Raw genomic sequence first — 16802 nt, 5'->3', positions numbered from 1 at the left:
CGGTGTATCCATATAAATGGCCCACCCTGTACATCAATATAATATTATAAATACTATACTAACAATATAACATGAATGTTTAAAGTAAATGTGTATAACCATGATGATGGCCTTGACTTTTAACTGACGTTTGACTCTGAGCATGTCCTGATCCATTCAACAAGACAGCTGGGGGATGTTTTTACTGCCCCACCCAAACTGTGAAAGACAAAACAGTGTTAAGTGATGTCACTACTACTGCTAATGTAAACCAGCTGTGGACCTTATGGGCTGTATGGGACTTAAATTCCATGTGTTTTAGACCACAGATGTGTGTAAGTATGTACGTGTCTGTGTACAATTTGTCAGTAGTTGTCTAAGGAGCTTGGCAGCAGTTAAAAATCCAACTTCTCTTTAAACTCAAGCAAAATCACTCGCTTTTTTCTGGGAAAAAATAGGCTGAAAACAGGAAAACATATACAATGTTATTTATTTAGGTTTTTTTTTCATGTTAAATCCCATTTTAACTACAGAGTGCTAGTGAAATTAAATAGTCACACTGAAATATTGATGTGATAATGGTACGATACAAGATGGATCAAAAGAACAATGAATGCAGGACATTCCAGTTTGATATCAAAGTTTTCAAAGTTATTATCATTATTGTTATTGTTATTAGGCATGTCAGGGAAAACTGATGTTACCTGTATTTATAGGATTAAAAAAGGCATATTTGGACCATTAGATGCTGAACTTGATTCATTTCTAAATATATTTCTTTGTCATATAACCTAGATAAAATATCATGATGATGGGAGAAGTATATAAACACAATAAAAGTTATAAAATGAAGATCTTGGCACATAGAATGAACAATACAAGTATGGATACACAGAATAAAAACAAGTATATACAGTACTGGACAGAGAATAATACTAACAAATAGATGGGCAGAGGTGACATAAGGAGGCTCTGTGTCTAAAGTCCTTGTGAGTTTGTTGGTCAAACAGTGAGTAAAGAGGCCTTTTGGCTTCGTGATTAATGCCATGGTGTGACTTAAATGTCAATACTCGTTTTGCTTCACCATGGCGATTGTCCACAACTTGGTTAGCCATCATTTTACAAATTTCTACATTTTTCATGGCTGTCGCATGCGGTTAAGATTTATCGATCACTGACATGACTGATCAAAATGACCATGAAGCACACATATGTACATACAGTACAATAAGGAGGATAAGCGTAGATGCATGTATGGATATATACAGTCAATGCACAGTACAGATGCAAGTTAATACACTCATGCAAAATGTCATAGTACACCCACACACACACACACACACACACACACACACACACACACACACACACACACACACACACACACACACACTTTCAACCACCTACGCACGTTAAGAATACAAGATGTATTCTTGTAAACAGATTTCAAGGCAGTGTAAGTTAGTTCCTGTCTGTCTGTTATGGTCTTACATTAATGTAAGGACACGTGTTGTTTAGGTGCTTTAGCTGTGTTTTCAGTTGGATGATTGGCTGGAGCATTAAACCAGATGACAGGCAGAGCCTCTGCTGAAGTGGACAGCACATTGCTGTGACTCCAGAGGCTGCAGTCATCATGGTAGCAAGCTGTGGTTAATACTAACATTATAGTCTTTTCACACCCAGAACTGCCCATCTCCTGTCTTTCTTCTCCTTCCTGACTGCCATCAAAACCCAGGAACCGAGTCTTCGTCGTGATTAATCAGCATCATTCATCTCTACTATTATTGTCATCATCAGACTAGTTTTCCTGATTTTTTTTTGAGGCACGTAGCTAAAAGAGCAGGTAACAGGACCATATAACAACAGGAGTGTTTATGTAAGGGATTGCTGTAGTCCCTAAAGTCCACATTTCTGTGGCCTCTGTGTGATTAGGCAGGAGTGAATTCTGAAACAAAGATGTGTTTTCATCAGACGTGTCTGTGTGTATAGATGGGTAGTTCCTGGGATTCAATTCATTTTGGACTATTTCACAGCTCAGTGTCTGCTGTCTTGGTGGTGGAGTGGCCGTTGGTAGGTGGAGGAGGTTGGGTCTTTGCTGCCTCGGGGGACTCTCCATTTACGCTGGGTTTCTCCTGGGTCTCGGGAGTGGGGATGAGGGGGGCTACAGAAGCAAGAGTGCTCCCCTGGTTCTCCTGATCTGCTGGATAGGTCTCATCTGTCTGTAAATAGACCACAAGTAGGAGCTCATCAAACAAAGACTAGAAATTTTCAACTGACCATCACAATACACACATGAAATAATATAAAGTCGTCTTTCTGTTCAGAATTTACAATTGTTATAAAGATTTTTAATTAATCCAGGGTGCACGGTATGGTGTACTACAGCTTACAGTAACACCTGTGCCAGCATGAATATATAAATAAGTGAGTTCCACAATGGAAAGATACTCTACTGTATATTGTACAATATTCTTACCAGCTTCACTGCCTTGGTGTCAGTCCTGCGTTGGCAATAGCAATAACCCACAGTGATTCCAAGGGCAGCAAGCAGACCACTGACAAGTAGTCCCACAAACACAGAGGAATTTGATGATGACGACGACGATGATGATGATGATGATGATGATGATGATGGTGATAAATGTAATGATGGTGATGGACTTTTAGTACTTCCCACCTACAAAAAAAGTATAAAAGGACAATGTGTGATTAAAAAAAGTTATATGGGAACAGTTAAAAACACATTTCTGGTCAAAAAAGTCCAGAAGAAAATAAGAGGTGTTCTTATCTCAGTCATGAGATGCAAGTTGTGAGAGTGCAAGTTAAGTTCTCATAGCTGAGTTTTTGCTGTCTGTATCTGTGGTGGTGCATTACAATTAGAGAACTTTCACAGGGAGAGTAGGGTTCAAATTAAACGTGAAGCCAAATGTTGGCCTTTTATAATATGATTTGTAGCCGGTGTATAATGTCCATGCTGTCCTATTTCAATAAATAGAATAAAGAAGGAAGCGTGAGGATTGTCTATTTGCAAGTAGTTTAAAAAAGAAATTCGGAAACAATAAATAAATAAATATGATGATGATGATGGGCAAGCAGAAGAGAATGGATGGACAAATAACTTTTTTCTGAAATTCACCTTCTGTAGCTTTGAGAGAAACTCATATACAGTATATTAAAAAAAATATTATGAAGGGTTTTCACACAAAGTAAGAAAAACAAAAAAGTACATACTTGCTGTTATGTGGAAGGACAGTAGTTTCTGTAATAGTACACTTTTTCCATATGTCACTGTCTAGGCTGGAGCAATCTCCTACAAAATATATCCTATTTTGCAATTGCCTAATGCAATTTTCACTTTTCAGTACATAGTTTTATTCATACACATTGAGCACAGGGCCACCAATCAAACGTGTGTTTCAGACTACACACTGGCCTTGTGTGCCTTACAGACAAGATGCAGCTGAGTGAACTTGCTGACCACACCTTCGTTTTTTTTACCCACTTTAACCCTGAATAATGATATCATCATTGCACAACTTCAGGCTTTGTAACTTGGGAACACTTTTTATTCTTCTGTAATGTGATCCAGACTGCTTTCAGCATTCCCAGAAGACCACTGTGAGCTGTAACTTTGAATCCTCAGTTAGTTGGGAGTGGGCTCACAGCTGGACTCGTCTGTAATGCTCAGAGCTTTGAAAAGAAGAGGAAGAAACTCAGGAAGGCTGAAGTCAGATGACAAAATCAATCCCAGGGAATCTGTGCTGTTCTCCATCTGTTGCTTGTGACTGATCAAATCCTACATCTCATTCCTGCTTTGCTTGAACTTACATGACCATAGTTGGATGTTTAATTTGAATCGGCATATTTTAACATAAACAATTTATTTGATACTGAAGATAGAAGGAGAAAAACATGTGTTGGATTTACAGATTTTAGTGTTCTTATTTCCCATAACCTCCATTGTAATATTATAAAATGTGATCCACTGATACCGACTCTGTTATCAGTGTCATATCAAGCTATTTAGGAATTTCATGTTTAGTTTCAGGTTGAGTTGGACAGTTGATGGTCCTGGCTTGATGTTGCAGTAATGACCTATATAACGGACTTGTTGCGCTGTCTCTACACACCTGGAGTCACATATGGCACAATGTAGCGATGACTTCCGATGTAACATTTAACATCAAATTTCTTTTGTTGTTCGTCAAAAAATACATGTGCAATTACAGTTTAATAATGTGAGGATAAGTATATTGTATTACACAGTAAGATAAATCTGTAGTTCTTTCTGTAGGTCAGATATTTCTGTTTTGACAAACCTTAAAAAGAAATAAAAAATCTATAATATATTAAAGTTGTTGCAAAAAACAGTTGTGAAAAAAATGAGCCACACCTGTTCGAGTGCATGAGTGGAAACATTAGCTCTCCAGTTCATTTGTCTCCAGCATTGAGCACAGCTTTATGATTTACAACTGCTGAGGAATGTCTGAGAAAAGATCCACTTTTATGAGACCAATTTTTCCAACTGTAGGTCTTTAAACACATTCAGTTGATTCCTCCAAGCAGCACAAAACACTTCCTCGGGGCCCAAGGTGTAGGGAGCCAGATAAAGGGTCTTGGTTAGAGGGAATGCCACCAGGACGTGACTGGGATTAGCGCTGTCTCCTCTCATATCACTGTACTTATACTCCACATATATTGCACATATACATATAACTACAGCTTTTGTCATCCCTTGTAAATACATGTTTAAAAAATAAATGTCATCATTTATATAACATGCAGCATAACATATATAATTTTCATTTTTGCTGTTAGATTTATTGGTGATAGAGGTACTATTAGTTAATAAATAGAAAATATGATGCTACAGGCCGGTATTTACCATTGTATTATCATTGATGGTGTTTTCTTCATCCATTTGCGGTTCTGCCGTGAGAAACCAAAACGCACTGTCGTTACCGGAAGCCAAACTTTTGGTTATTGAAGTAATCAGGGAATCAATGGAGGTTTCGTTTGTCTCTGAAAATAAAGTTTAAATACAAAGTTTTGTCAGGCACCATGTCTTATGTCACAAAAGCATGTCTGTATATATTTTGAAGGAACTTGGCACTTTAAAATAATATCTCTAAAATATAGTGAAATTCTCTGGAATCCAGTGCTGTTCTCACATCCCATTATACATTTTTTTGAAGGTTCTTACCGTTACTGACACTTGGTGTTTTGGTAGAGGCGGTGGTTTGGTCTTGACATATCACTACACCTGTAAGGAAGGGAGAGCAGGTGAATCACAGAAAGACAGAGACATCGAGAAAAAGGAATTGCAAATTAAACACTTTATAATTAAAATGGTAAAAAAAAAAAAGCTTCTTGCATAAATACACAGTTTGTCCCATATGTTTTGTCATTTCATTTCTTGCAAGTGCTCATAAAGTTTGATGCCAATCAGACAAAGCAGGGTTTTTTTTCTCGGCATTGTAGGTCCAAAGTATAATGTCATTTCCTATGGCAACATTAGCTAGCTTTACATTACAGTTCAAGCCTTATTTTGAACCTATTCTGTTGGATTTGCTTCAAACTTGCAGTGCAGCCCAAATGTTATGATTCCTTGGGAAGAGGACATTTATTTATTTATTATATAAAAGTGATAGTGAAGTCTCAAATGAGAGCAAGTACCAAATCTTAAACGATTAGCCTACAAATTCTGATGCAAACTAAATCAATCGGGTCCTACCTGAAGTACTATAATTAGTTCCATGATGTGTGCCACTGTCTCTGCTGCAGTTATGATTACATTAAATATACCAAATCCCACAAAATGAGTGTAGTTAACGTCTAGTTGTTTCAGTTCATTCATACAGGTTAAGGTTCCAAAGATAAAGTTTTTTCCATCTCCAGCATTGACTCTTGTCTTCACATCATCTGTAATTCTCAGATATCAAATATCAAAAACTTCTTACACTTGGTTTTCCACAGTTATGCCAGTGCAGTACTTCTTGCAGTTGCAACCCACTGCTAATGTATATATAATCACCTTTAAGAAAAGATGTTTTATGTAAATATCTGTGAGGTTTTTTTTTCCATTTTGTTTGTTTCTAATAGAGGTTAAAAAGGTGGTTTGAACATCTTCTCCTGGTGATTTAAGCCTCAAGCCCACCCAAAAACATTTAACAGTTTGGCATATTTTCTTAAGGGTACTTGCTAATTAGTACTCACGGTTGTCTTAATTTTTACTCTCTGCATCATATAAAAATGAGCAGCTAAGTTTCAAAGGGTCGTGACCTCACCACACATCCATCTCCTGGGAGAAATCTTGTTTATGTAATAACTTCTTTTGGAAATCTAATATCATAATCATATTATGACTGAAAATTAATCTTAACAAGTATTTTTATATATTGAAGACTAGACAGTGTTATTAAACGTAAATGCTCCGATAAAAAGCTCCTTTGACTTTTATTTTTTAAAAACAGCCGCAAAAAGATATAACTATGTAGCACAGCTTTGCCACAGTCATGAAGGGTAAATGAGACATAATCAGCATCAGGGATCATCCTGCCTACTGTATGATGGCGGTGTAATTCAATTCAGCCTGAACTTCTAAACACTCCCCTCCTCATGGAAGAAACCCAGTGTAGTGTGTAAACAATTTTACGTGTAACCAAAACTATTCTGCAATCAGAGCAAAATGTTTTCAGTGCACCACTATCATTATTTAGTGAAACACAACACACATTTATGGGACGTAGATTTAAGTGTTTAGCGTGTGTTTGTAATCCTATAAACATGGCTAATTTGAACATATTCTGGGGAAGTGCCAAGGTCACTTTGAAATGTTTTCATCCAAAACAAGAAGCTAGCGAATGGCCAATATGATGCATCTACCACTCTAGATTGGACCATGTAGGTTCTCTCCAGCAATGTGTTCTTTCTCACCAACAGCATCAAATGGCTGGATATTGACCAAAGTTGGTCATATGCTACAATTAAATTTGTAAATTGGGGTACAAATCTGGGCTATCAGATCATTCGATTAATTATGATTTAATCTGCTGTGTTTAATATGTCAAAAATAGCCAGCCTACCAAATTGACTTACCTTAGTTTATACCTCGTGACTCTAAATATTTCTTAGTGCAATCAGTATCAGTGAAAGATTTTAAAGCATTCCACTTACTAAGCAGTCTGTATGAATTGTAAGACACTGTAAATCCCTTTATTCTTATGTTTTATAAATGAAAAAAAATCACAATTCAAGAAAAAGGTGATTACATTAATCCTTACATGTTGAAACATTATGGAATATGTCAAACCGTTATAGGTAGTAGTGCCTCACTACTGTGGACAGAGACAGCTTATACAATTGTGTGAAAAGTCTTCCTATGTTTCCAACAAGGCCCCCCTGGCCTCAACAAGAAGCCTTAGGCGCTCCAGTCTCAACACAAACACAGGGAAACACAAAAAAATGCATAAACACATCCTTGGTCTCTCTCAGAAAGCATAAGGCCAAGACTGTGAGTAAATCTTGGGTGAAGATTGAGTAAATCTTGCTCATCACTGCTTGACTACATGAAGTGGACTTCCTGGCCTGGCTGTCCTCCTTTTAGCCTGGGTGATGTGGTGTGTAGCCAGATGTAAAGAACTAAATAATAAGTTAAATCAGATGTGCTGTACACTGTAGTTGTTGTTGGACAAATTAAAATTACAGACAGTGAGACAAAAGGTAAAACTTCTTTGAAAAAAAAAGAAATATGAGTCTCTTAAAGCACCTGCTTTGTCTGCTGCCATGATGTGCATGTATCTCCCAGGAAGTGCTTTGTTCTCTTTACATAGTTTATAGGACCACAAGAGTTTTTAACATGCTGCTGGAGTAATGAGATGCTGGTCTCAAGTTTAATCCAACTGTACTTCATGTACTTTAAATGGCAGGGGAATGTAAGCAACCCCTAAAGTCAGATACGCTGTAAACACTGTGGATGTCAGCCCCAGAAATAAAGCAAGATGATCCCTTGGGAGATTCTCAAGAATTTCACAAGTGACTGGATTTGTAGTAATGGATTACAGCATGAAAGGTCATTACAGAACTGGCAACCTGGATTGCACATCATCAATCACTACTTTTAGAAAAGCTTTGTGTATTCAGTCTATAGAAGATTCAAGTCTGTGCAGGGGTGCTATAGCTACATGTTGCAGGGAGGAGGCCGCGTATCATTATCATCAATTTATGCACTAAACTTGCTATGACAGCCAGACCTTTCATTTTTACATTTGGTTTTGTTTAATGCCAGACAACCTTCTTTCACCGCTCCTCCTCACTGGGGAAAAGTCTTCCCTTGCTGTATGCACTAACAGATGCAAAAACATAATTTCAAGAGCACGGTGCCAAAATCACAAGCTAGAGAATGTACAAAGCGTAATGTTCTCTGAAGATAGTTCAATCTGTCTAAAACGCAGTTGCTACCATGGTAAGGTAAGATTAAATACAGATTTTACTCCTGTGTGTTCATTTTAATGGTAGCTTCAGGTCTCTTCCTGAGAATGCAGCTTCTCTACTCATAAAAAAGTACAAAAATTAAACTTTTTATGTTATCCTGTGCTTGCTTCACCTTATTTACTTGATTTACTTTTAGCTATTTCCTACATTTAAAGGGCAGTTAAGATATTGAGTCCAATAGCAATAATGATGAGCATAACAATAATAAAAATGCACTTTTTTTTAGCATCAGAGGTTGAGCACTTCCTTTGAATTTCTAATTCAACCATGATGAAATTGAAATCGTTGATCTAGTGCTCAAACTGCATGAGTGGATTCTGCTACATACAATACTTGGAATGCTTGTTCTGAATTCATCATCATCATCATCATCATCATCAATACTTTACTTGTACTGAATAAACAGACTCCTTTAATGCACAAGTCTACTGTATGTCTGCCTATATATGAGAATAAGAATAGTTTTATTTCCCATGTCGCTGTTATGGGAAATAACTAAATATGAAACAAAAATCTCTCAGCTGCCATTGTGATTGTCATCCCAGCTTTTGATTTTAGGGTGGGGAAGAAGCAGGAAATTGCAGTAAAAACAAACGTTGTCACACCTGATTAAGTGGTTGCAGTCAGACAGTATAAGCCGGGGACAGGAGTCCTTTACTTATGGTATTTGAGGATGAGGCCTGTTTCCTCTCTGGGGAGATTGGGGAGGAGGCCTGGAGAGGGGGATGAGTGGTGCAGCTGCAGCAAGTCTCCTTGGGGAGCTCTTTCCCTCCCTACATATGTGCTGTGCTGTGAAATCAGTAACATCATGCAAAAGGAGAAAAGTCTCAGCCCTAAACCTTGGGGCTTAGATTTGACCTCCACCCAGACTGTAGAGACAACACCTTGGATGTCATAATGAGCCACACCCTCCTTCCATTACTTCACCAGATGTCCAAAGCAGAGCCCAAAGTCTCCCATCACTCATCCCTTGCTACTCCTAGTTGTTCCTATTAAGAGGAATTCTATTTTATATTTCAAATTTAAGCAGAGATTCTTTTCAATCCTGCAGGCCTTCAAGAAAAATATAGATCTTTTCATAGCATAAACCAACTAAACACCAAAAAAACAAGAAAACAACAGCACACTAAATCACTACAGTTCCGTTTATTGCTATTTGGTGCAATGAAAACACTTGGAATATACCAGTTAATCAGTGAACATAAGAACTAATTTTGCTTCTGCACAGACGGTTGGCAAATGTTGACTTTTTCCACCCTGCACACGCCCCTGCTTTGAAACAAAACACAACCATAAAAAAACAACCCAAAAACAATAATAATTAACAGGCTTGGAATGTTATCCATGCACATCCTATTGTATGACAGGATGTGGATATCACAGCACACAGTGACCTCTTTGAACTACAGGGACAAACATGCTGGAAACTACAGATAACAGCCATCACCAGGAACATACTCTTGGAGTGGAACTATAATGCCTGTTGTTAAGAAATATAACCTGGGACTGTTTTTATTAGGAAGATTTTACTTACTGATATTCTACCCAAGCCTATTGTGTTTCAAAAGCTATAGTACTGAAAAAAATGTTTTTCAGCAATAAAGCAAAAAACAAAAAGGTAACATTATTACTGATAGCAGCCGCTCACTGTTGTTTTTATTCAACCTCTAATTTACTCATTAAAATCGTTTCAGCAGGGCAGTGAAACTCAAAACCTATGTTTCCAAAACAGTCTATCCATTTTCTTAGTGGATTAGAAACTGGACACACCAGCTGTTCCAAGAGGCGGCAAGCTGCTCTCCTTTTCTATCCATGGATTGATTTCAAGACATGTTTCATGATACTCTGTTGGGAAAGAAAAAAGAGACTGAAACATATCGCTCTAAACAATCTGGCTTTGATATTACTGAAACTAAGGAACCAAATTGGAAGAGGAAGCCAGAGAAGTAACTGTAATAACTCAAAAACCTTACGCATTTCTAAACAATGCAGTATCTCCTACAAATGAAAACACTTGCCCAGAAACATATACGCTACAAATGAATGTGGTGTTCCAACCAAGGGCTTTTAAGAACAGCAAGGGGTGCAGTCTTATGCTTTCAATTAGGATGTCTAAAGTATGCCTTCAACAGTGTGCCATTTAATGAACATTAATTACCAAGAGCTATTATTTTGGCAGTCAAAACCCCCCACTAATGCTCATTAAGAGCTTTTATCCCCCTGGGTAAACAATATAGCCCTCTTTAAGGAAATCCCAGCCTGGGTATCCAACGTAGATTATGTAGTTTATGCAGTGATTGCATTCTACTGGTGTTACGACATCCTCATAACTTTACATAAGTCAGTGAGGACAATCTGTTGCTTACGTTTTAGCAAGGGAAAAAGCAATGATGACATAATAAGTGAAACGATTTTTCCAAGTTCTTGTTTTAGAAATCACACTTATTTTCTGTTCATTAGCTGAATATAGAGCTGAGGTTCATCTGAGCAAAGGTGTTAAGAGCTTCTCATCCTTTGGACATCTCATACTGCCAATTTTCAATTAAATGAGAGACTACTTTTTTTTTTCTTTCAATCCTAGCAGCTGTAAAATTGCAGCAGGGGAACAAGGAACAATAAGCTCACCAGAACAGCAGTAATTGGAAGAAGGAAGATTTGAATGGTAGCACAGCTTCTGTTTTTCATTGTTGTGTGAATTTGAGATCCTGTTTCTCTTTCTTCTTTCTTCTACCTTATTATTCTAGTTGCTCCGTTCTTTGCTGGTTAACTACCCCTTCAGTTTTCATACAATTTCCACCATTCAAACTCTGCTAACGGTTGGTATATCTTTTGGTGCTCATAACTTTTATACTTTTTGAAATATGAAGGTTTTTATGCCATTTTTTGGCCCATTTTGATGAATGGAACCACATTACAAGTGTGTTTGCTGATTTAGCTCACAAGGGTGAGCTGTGTTTCAGCTCAGTGAGACGAGCAGCTGTTTTGTGACTCGGAGGACTGGGTTTGAATGTCAGCCATGGCTAAATTTCTTTTAAGCAAAATTTATTTTAAGTTCAACTTTTTCACCTCTTTTTAGCACAAATTTCAGCTTTTTAACTCTTTTCAGCACAAATTCCGCTTCTTCACCTCTTTTCAGCAGAAAGTTCTGCTTTTTTTTTTACCTGTTTTCAGCACAAATTCCGCTTCTACGCCTCTTTTCAGCAGAATTTTCATTTTTTTTCACCTCTTTTCAGCAGAAAGTTCAGCTTCTTCAGCTGTTTTTAGCAAATTCCACTACACAGAATTCACACTGCATTTTTGCAGGAAATGCAACTTTTTCTAGTTAAGATTGTTTCACAAGGTAAATATTGTTGCTAGACAATCTATTTATTGAAGTAATTTCCTTTTCATGGATGATCATTAGTTAGCGGCTTTGTTTTGCTTTTCATTAACATCATTTTTGGAAGGAAGTTGGCTCCAAATAAAGATAATTCAGAGAGAAATACATTTCAAAATGTGATTTTGCGCATGTGGGTTCAGAGATATGGTGTCAGAATGTACACTGATACAAGCTGTTTATTCACATCTAACCCGGTTTGCACATTTAGAAATCGCTAAAGCAAAATGGCTGGTTTTACAGAACACAGGCTTCAGGTTTAATTGCTCTGCAAGCTCACATGGCTCCTCAACCATGACTTTGGGCCCAAGTGAACACACACCCTAGGCTGACATAAGACCATGATCTGCCAAGGCTTACATAAAAGACCCACACCCTTCAGCAGATGACGTGACTCAAACTTCATCATCACAACTTGAGACTGAAAGAATGCTGGTCAATAGCCGAGGGTCATGAGTGGCAATATTCTGGCCATGTTTACATTGGCAAAGTTGTTTTCTGAGAAACAAAGTTTCAAAAATGTGTGTGCAGAGACATATCAGGGCTTATTTTCACTGAAGTCTGCTCTTTCACTTTAAAACATTAAGTCTTGACCCTTTCATCTTTTACTTGTTCTTGTTCAGAATGAATTAGTCTCATATTTTTACAGATCATCACAAAGTACTAACGGCTTTTTACTTCTACACATGTGCAAAAATGCACACAAGTAACTTAATAAGAAACTGGAATATTCCAACCATGAATGAAACTTTTTTCACTATGATATGTAGCAGCAATTGTTCTATCCTATTCTGCTCCGCCTGAGGCCCTGACTTAGCAACAGAAACAGTCATTGTAGATGACAAGCTGAAGTAAGTGAGACAAGATGTTTTTCCCCTTCTCCAGAGCAGATTTAAAGCTTGGGTTTTCCCCTGAAATCTTGAGAGAGAGAGAGAGGGAGAGAGACCGCTTATAACACACTCCAAAAGGCAATGAATGACATCATCTAAGATTTTAGTCCATGGCCATGTCAGCGCTGCATATTTGCACGCCTGCATAGATACTGAATTACAGCCATGGGAAGTGAGTGTATAAACTCAATCTGTTTGCAGTCAGGGTGAGAGACCTGTTTATATGTGACAAGGATGTTTGCTCTGATAAACCAAGTGAGTAATTCTGGGGTTAAAAGTGAAGGAAATTTGGTTCCAAAAAAACAGTTCTTTGAATGGCCACTTGAGACTGATTCTGCAAGTCAGTGCCCAAGATGCCCAAGTTAATGTCCCAGCAGTAGAAATAAACATGTTTACACCCTGATACAACAAAAAAGCAGTCTTTATCTCAATAGCAAATCTCCACCTTATGAAAACTGTGCAGAGGGGACACTTTTTTTTATAGTTCTTTGCACGTTTGCAGCAACATGACATTACTGCTAAGCCAAAACTTTTTGTTAAACATCCTCTATAATATGCTGCTGACATGCCACAGGCACATAAAAAACACTCTGACCAGTTGAGGGACTCTATCTCTAAGGGTGCCTTGTTGTATATAACATCTGGTGCTGGTGTGTCCTTTATTATCCTTTGTTTCAGTAGCTAGTCATCACTCCTGACTGAAAGCAGCCCATTGGCATTTTGGAAATGCTCCAACCAAAGGCCGTTTCAAGTTGTTTGGTTATAGCAGTTTTGTCTTTATAAAAAGTCTTTACAGCTGTCCATTCCTCCCACGTACAACAAGCTGAAAGTGAGAACCAACACTTCATTTACCTTCTAATACTCTGAGACTTTGAGATAAACTATTATTACAACACCGGTCACAATGCCAACATACCAAATTGCGAAAGGTTTTGTATGATGTGGGACTTTCCAAGACTTTGCAAAAATGTGTATTCAAGGTTACCAGATATCAGAGAGTTCTGATACTACTGCAACCACAGAAGCTGGTATTGTCAAAAGAAATCAATGACAATTTGTCTCTTGTGACCTAGAGCTGGGACCCATGTAAACTAAATCAAAACAAGAAACAAAATAATCACACGCACACACAGAATGGCAGAGCTGCATGAAGACACAACAATCCATCACATATAATTAGGTGAGAAATGTTCAGTTTTTGTTTTTCTGAGCCGTCTGTGACCAGATTTGTGTAATCAAAGGACTGCTGTTGGATGTGGTGAGAAGCGTAGGACGGGTGAGCAGACAACACAACTGCAGAGTTCTTAAAGTAGAAATCAGAAGCTGTGTGCTTAAACCTAAAACAAAGGTGCAATGTTTATATCCTTTGTTTCTGAAATGCTAATTAAGACCACTGCTTAAACATTGATTTGCAAATAGAGCAAAAGGCGAGGCGATCATGGCTGAAATCATAATAAGAAGTGGGTGAAAACAAACTCAGTTAATTAAATTATACAAAATTCTTGACATAATAAAACTAGACTAGATTAGAACACAAATAACCAGGGTCACTGGAGCTCAGGTGCTTTAGCGCTTTAGTAATTACAGGTTTCATCCCTGGTCTGTTCACATGCCAATGTTCTTTGGCAAAATAGTGAGCCACAAGTTGTTCTTGAAGTCAAGTGAGTCCCTTTCATTGTAGGTCCATTACTGTATGAGTGCATATCATTCATTGCTTAACACAAATAAACATGGTTGGTTATTAGTTTACTTGTCAGACATTATTTCTCACGTTTTTAAATATTAGAAAGACTGAAGGAGTAGCATGTTGCCTGAACAGTAACGCCTCTTGAGGTGACTTTGTGACTTGTATACTAGGCTATATACATCGAAAAAAGTAATCTGCGTTGACGGGGTGTGCCCAGAGTAATTAGATTTCTATGTAAATTTAATTACCATCTGTTAGGCTGCTGATGCAGGCAATATGGCTCTTTACTACACTACAAACATGTTCTGCCATCCCATGATTGTTTCCCCTTTAAAAGTTAAGCTTCAGTTATTTTCCATCAATCTTGAAAACTCCTCTTAGTGTTCCCAAGGTCACTCCAAGCATTTACCGCCCCTGTGGCCTTAGCTCTGCAGAAGTCGTTACATTGGGCTGAACTAGAACTAGACCTGGTTTACAACAAGCGAGGAAGCTCTATCGTCCAAGCCATACATTACCCTGCAATTAACGTCAGGCCTCGGACTGATTTGGAGTGGACTGCCCAGTGTGTCCACACGCATCCGCATAATTGCACACTTGTGCACACAAAGGCACACACATTTACTATAAGGAACACAGATGAAAGAACTATTTTTGCTCAGTGATGAAATAATATGAAATGTGGTTACTTTTACACATGTAGTACATGTGCAGCTCTCTAAATACATTCCGCATAATATGTGTGTGTGTGTGTGTGTGTGTGTGTGTGTGTGTGTGTGTGTGTGTGTGTGTGTGTATTCTGAGACTATATTATGTGTGGTTTACTAGCTCCACGGAGATACACTGCAGGGTATAAAGTATAATGAGTATGTACAGCAGCTTCCACTTCTGAGCAAAGCCTTTGTGTCTGCTGCTACTCCACTGCTAACCATGCCTCTTTGCATTTGTGTGCAATCTCATGGTGGAGCACATCAAAGCAAATCCCCAGCAAGTTTGTAAGCTACTGTGACATAAACAAAATCTTGCTGATGGAGTAGAACGTTAGACACTTTTAGATAAAAAAATAAATGAACTTCACACAATATATAAAACTCTGTTTGGATAGAATAACTAACTAAGGATGAATGCCCGAAAATGCAAAATAACATACTTTAATAAATACTTATTACAGTACTCACTGCTAAGGACCAGAGTGCAGAGAAACAGAGATTGAGTCATCTTTCTGTAGAGTCCATTCATTCTCCACGTTGATGTAGCCATCCTCTTTGGTCTCAGTTGGTGCTGGGACTGTGTTAGAGCAAAAAGTTTCTACACACTGAAGGTTAGTGTGAGGGAGGGGAAGCAAAGGGTCGTCGATGAGGTCTGATAGAGGAGAAAGATAGAGCCTGGTTTGTGTTCTCTTTCTCTTTATATGGCCCGACTCTTTGGCCTCTCACTCTGTGCTTTTTCCACACCCCCTTTCTAACTGCCTCCTGCCCATTTCCCCCAGAGCAACAGTCCCTCTTCCTCCCTTTACTGTGTTCCTGTGTGTGCTCGCATGATTAGCTGGCCAGAATGGGATAATGAGATGTTATTGGGAGATACTTGGCAGCAGACTAAGCTTTATGTGTTGTAGGTTTGTTTCCTGGTTTCCTGGTTCTTCTTTCACAAAAGTGTGCACATTTTATGCACTGTTTCGATTTTTCTGCAATTTGGTGGTTGTGCTTAGACTTAAGAAAGGCTTCAGGTGATACTCTAGCAGAAATATGAGCCATTTCTATTGACTGGTCTATGAAAAACAAGTGCAAAAGTACAGTAAAAAGATGTAGGCAAAAGTGCAAATGTGAACAGAGTTTTGAGAGAAGACAAAGAATTGTCTGCAACACATTTGACTTCAATTTGGCTAAAGATTTGCAGAAAGGCAAAAAAAAAGAAAGAAGAAGAAATGGAAAAGAAAAAAGGAGAAACAGAAGCACAATATGTTGCAGCTTTGCTTTTTCATAATTCATCCATTCATTTTCTTAACTTCACATCCAATTCAGGGCTGGAGCCTATCCTAGCTGTTGTGGGGTGGGGAGGTGGGGTCCAACCTGGACACCAGTCCATTACAGGAGTCTTCTTGCTGTGAAGTGCGCCACTTTGATGATGCACATGGTAAAGAGGAGGAAGTCTTCTCATATTCTACAAAGTGTGAACTTGCATTGCTAAAAAGGCCTGTGAAAACACATGACATCACACACAAGCTTGGCTGCAGTTTTTGTGTGTCCCTGGTGGACTAAATCACCAAAAGCCAAGAGTGAGTCATCTGAATGGCACAAAAACACATGCATGGTTTGATATACTGTACTCTGCATTTTTCAAATGTCGTAACACACACACACTGAGATTATAGACAAAACGT

The 16802-nt window shown here is 38.2% G+C and overlaps 1 protein-coding gene across 1 annotated transcript; it reads right to left on the bottom strand.

Moving 5' to 3' along the window:
• Positions 1 to 450: 450 nt before the first annotated feature.
• On the bottom strand, positions 451 to 15832 carry cd34 (CD34 molecule). The gene is made up of 5 exons (XM_004560398.5): positions 15601 to 15832; positions 5183 to 5242; positions 4865 to 5001; positions 2456 to 2656; positions 451 to 2198 (listed from the first exon to the last, which is right to left on the bottom strand). Exons 1-5 carry the CDS (start codon positions 15680 to 15682, stop codon positions 2007 to 2009), a joined length of 672 nt encoding a protein of 223 aa, XP_004560455.3. The 5' UTR covers positions 15683 to 15832; the 3' UTR covers positions 451 to 2006.
• Positions 15833 to 16802: the final 970 nt, after the last annotated feature.

The sequence above is a fragment of the Maylandia zebra genome, linkage group LG20 (genome assembly GCF_041146795.1).
Source record: "Maylandia zebra isolate NMK-2024a linkage group LG20, Mzebra_GT3a, whole genome shotgun sequence".
Lineage (NCBI taxonomy): Eukaryota > Metazoa > Chordata > Actinopteri > Cichliformes > Cichlidae > Maylandia > Maylandia zebra.
The sequence above is the reverse complement of the archived record's forward strand: the minus strand, read 5'-3'. Positions and strand labels throughout refer to the sequence as shown.

Bases quoted from the DNA above. Each gene is read 5' to 3' on its own strand.
- cd34 (XM_004560398.5), bottom strand. From the start codon at position 15,682: ATGGCTACATCAACGTGGAGAATGAATGGACTCTACAGAAAGATGACT. The intron at 2,657-4,864 runs GTAAATACCGGC...CTTTTTTTGTAG, and splicing joins CCATCAATGATAATACAATG to GTGGGAAGTACTAAAAGTCC. The intron at 2,199-2,455 runs GTAAGAATATTG...GTCTATTTACAG, and splicing joins ACACCAAGGCAGTGAAGCTG to ACAGATGAGACCTATCCAGC.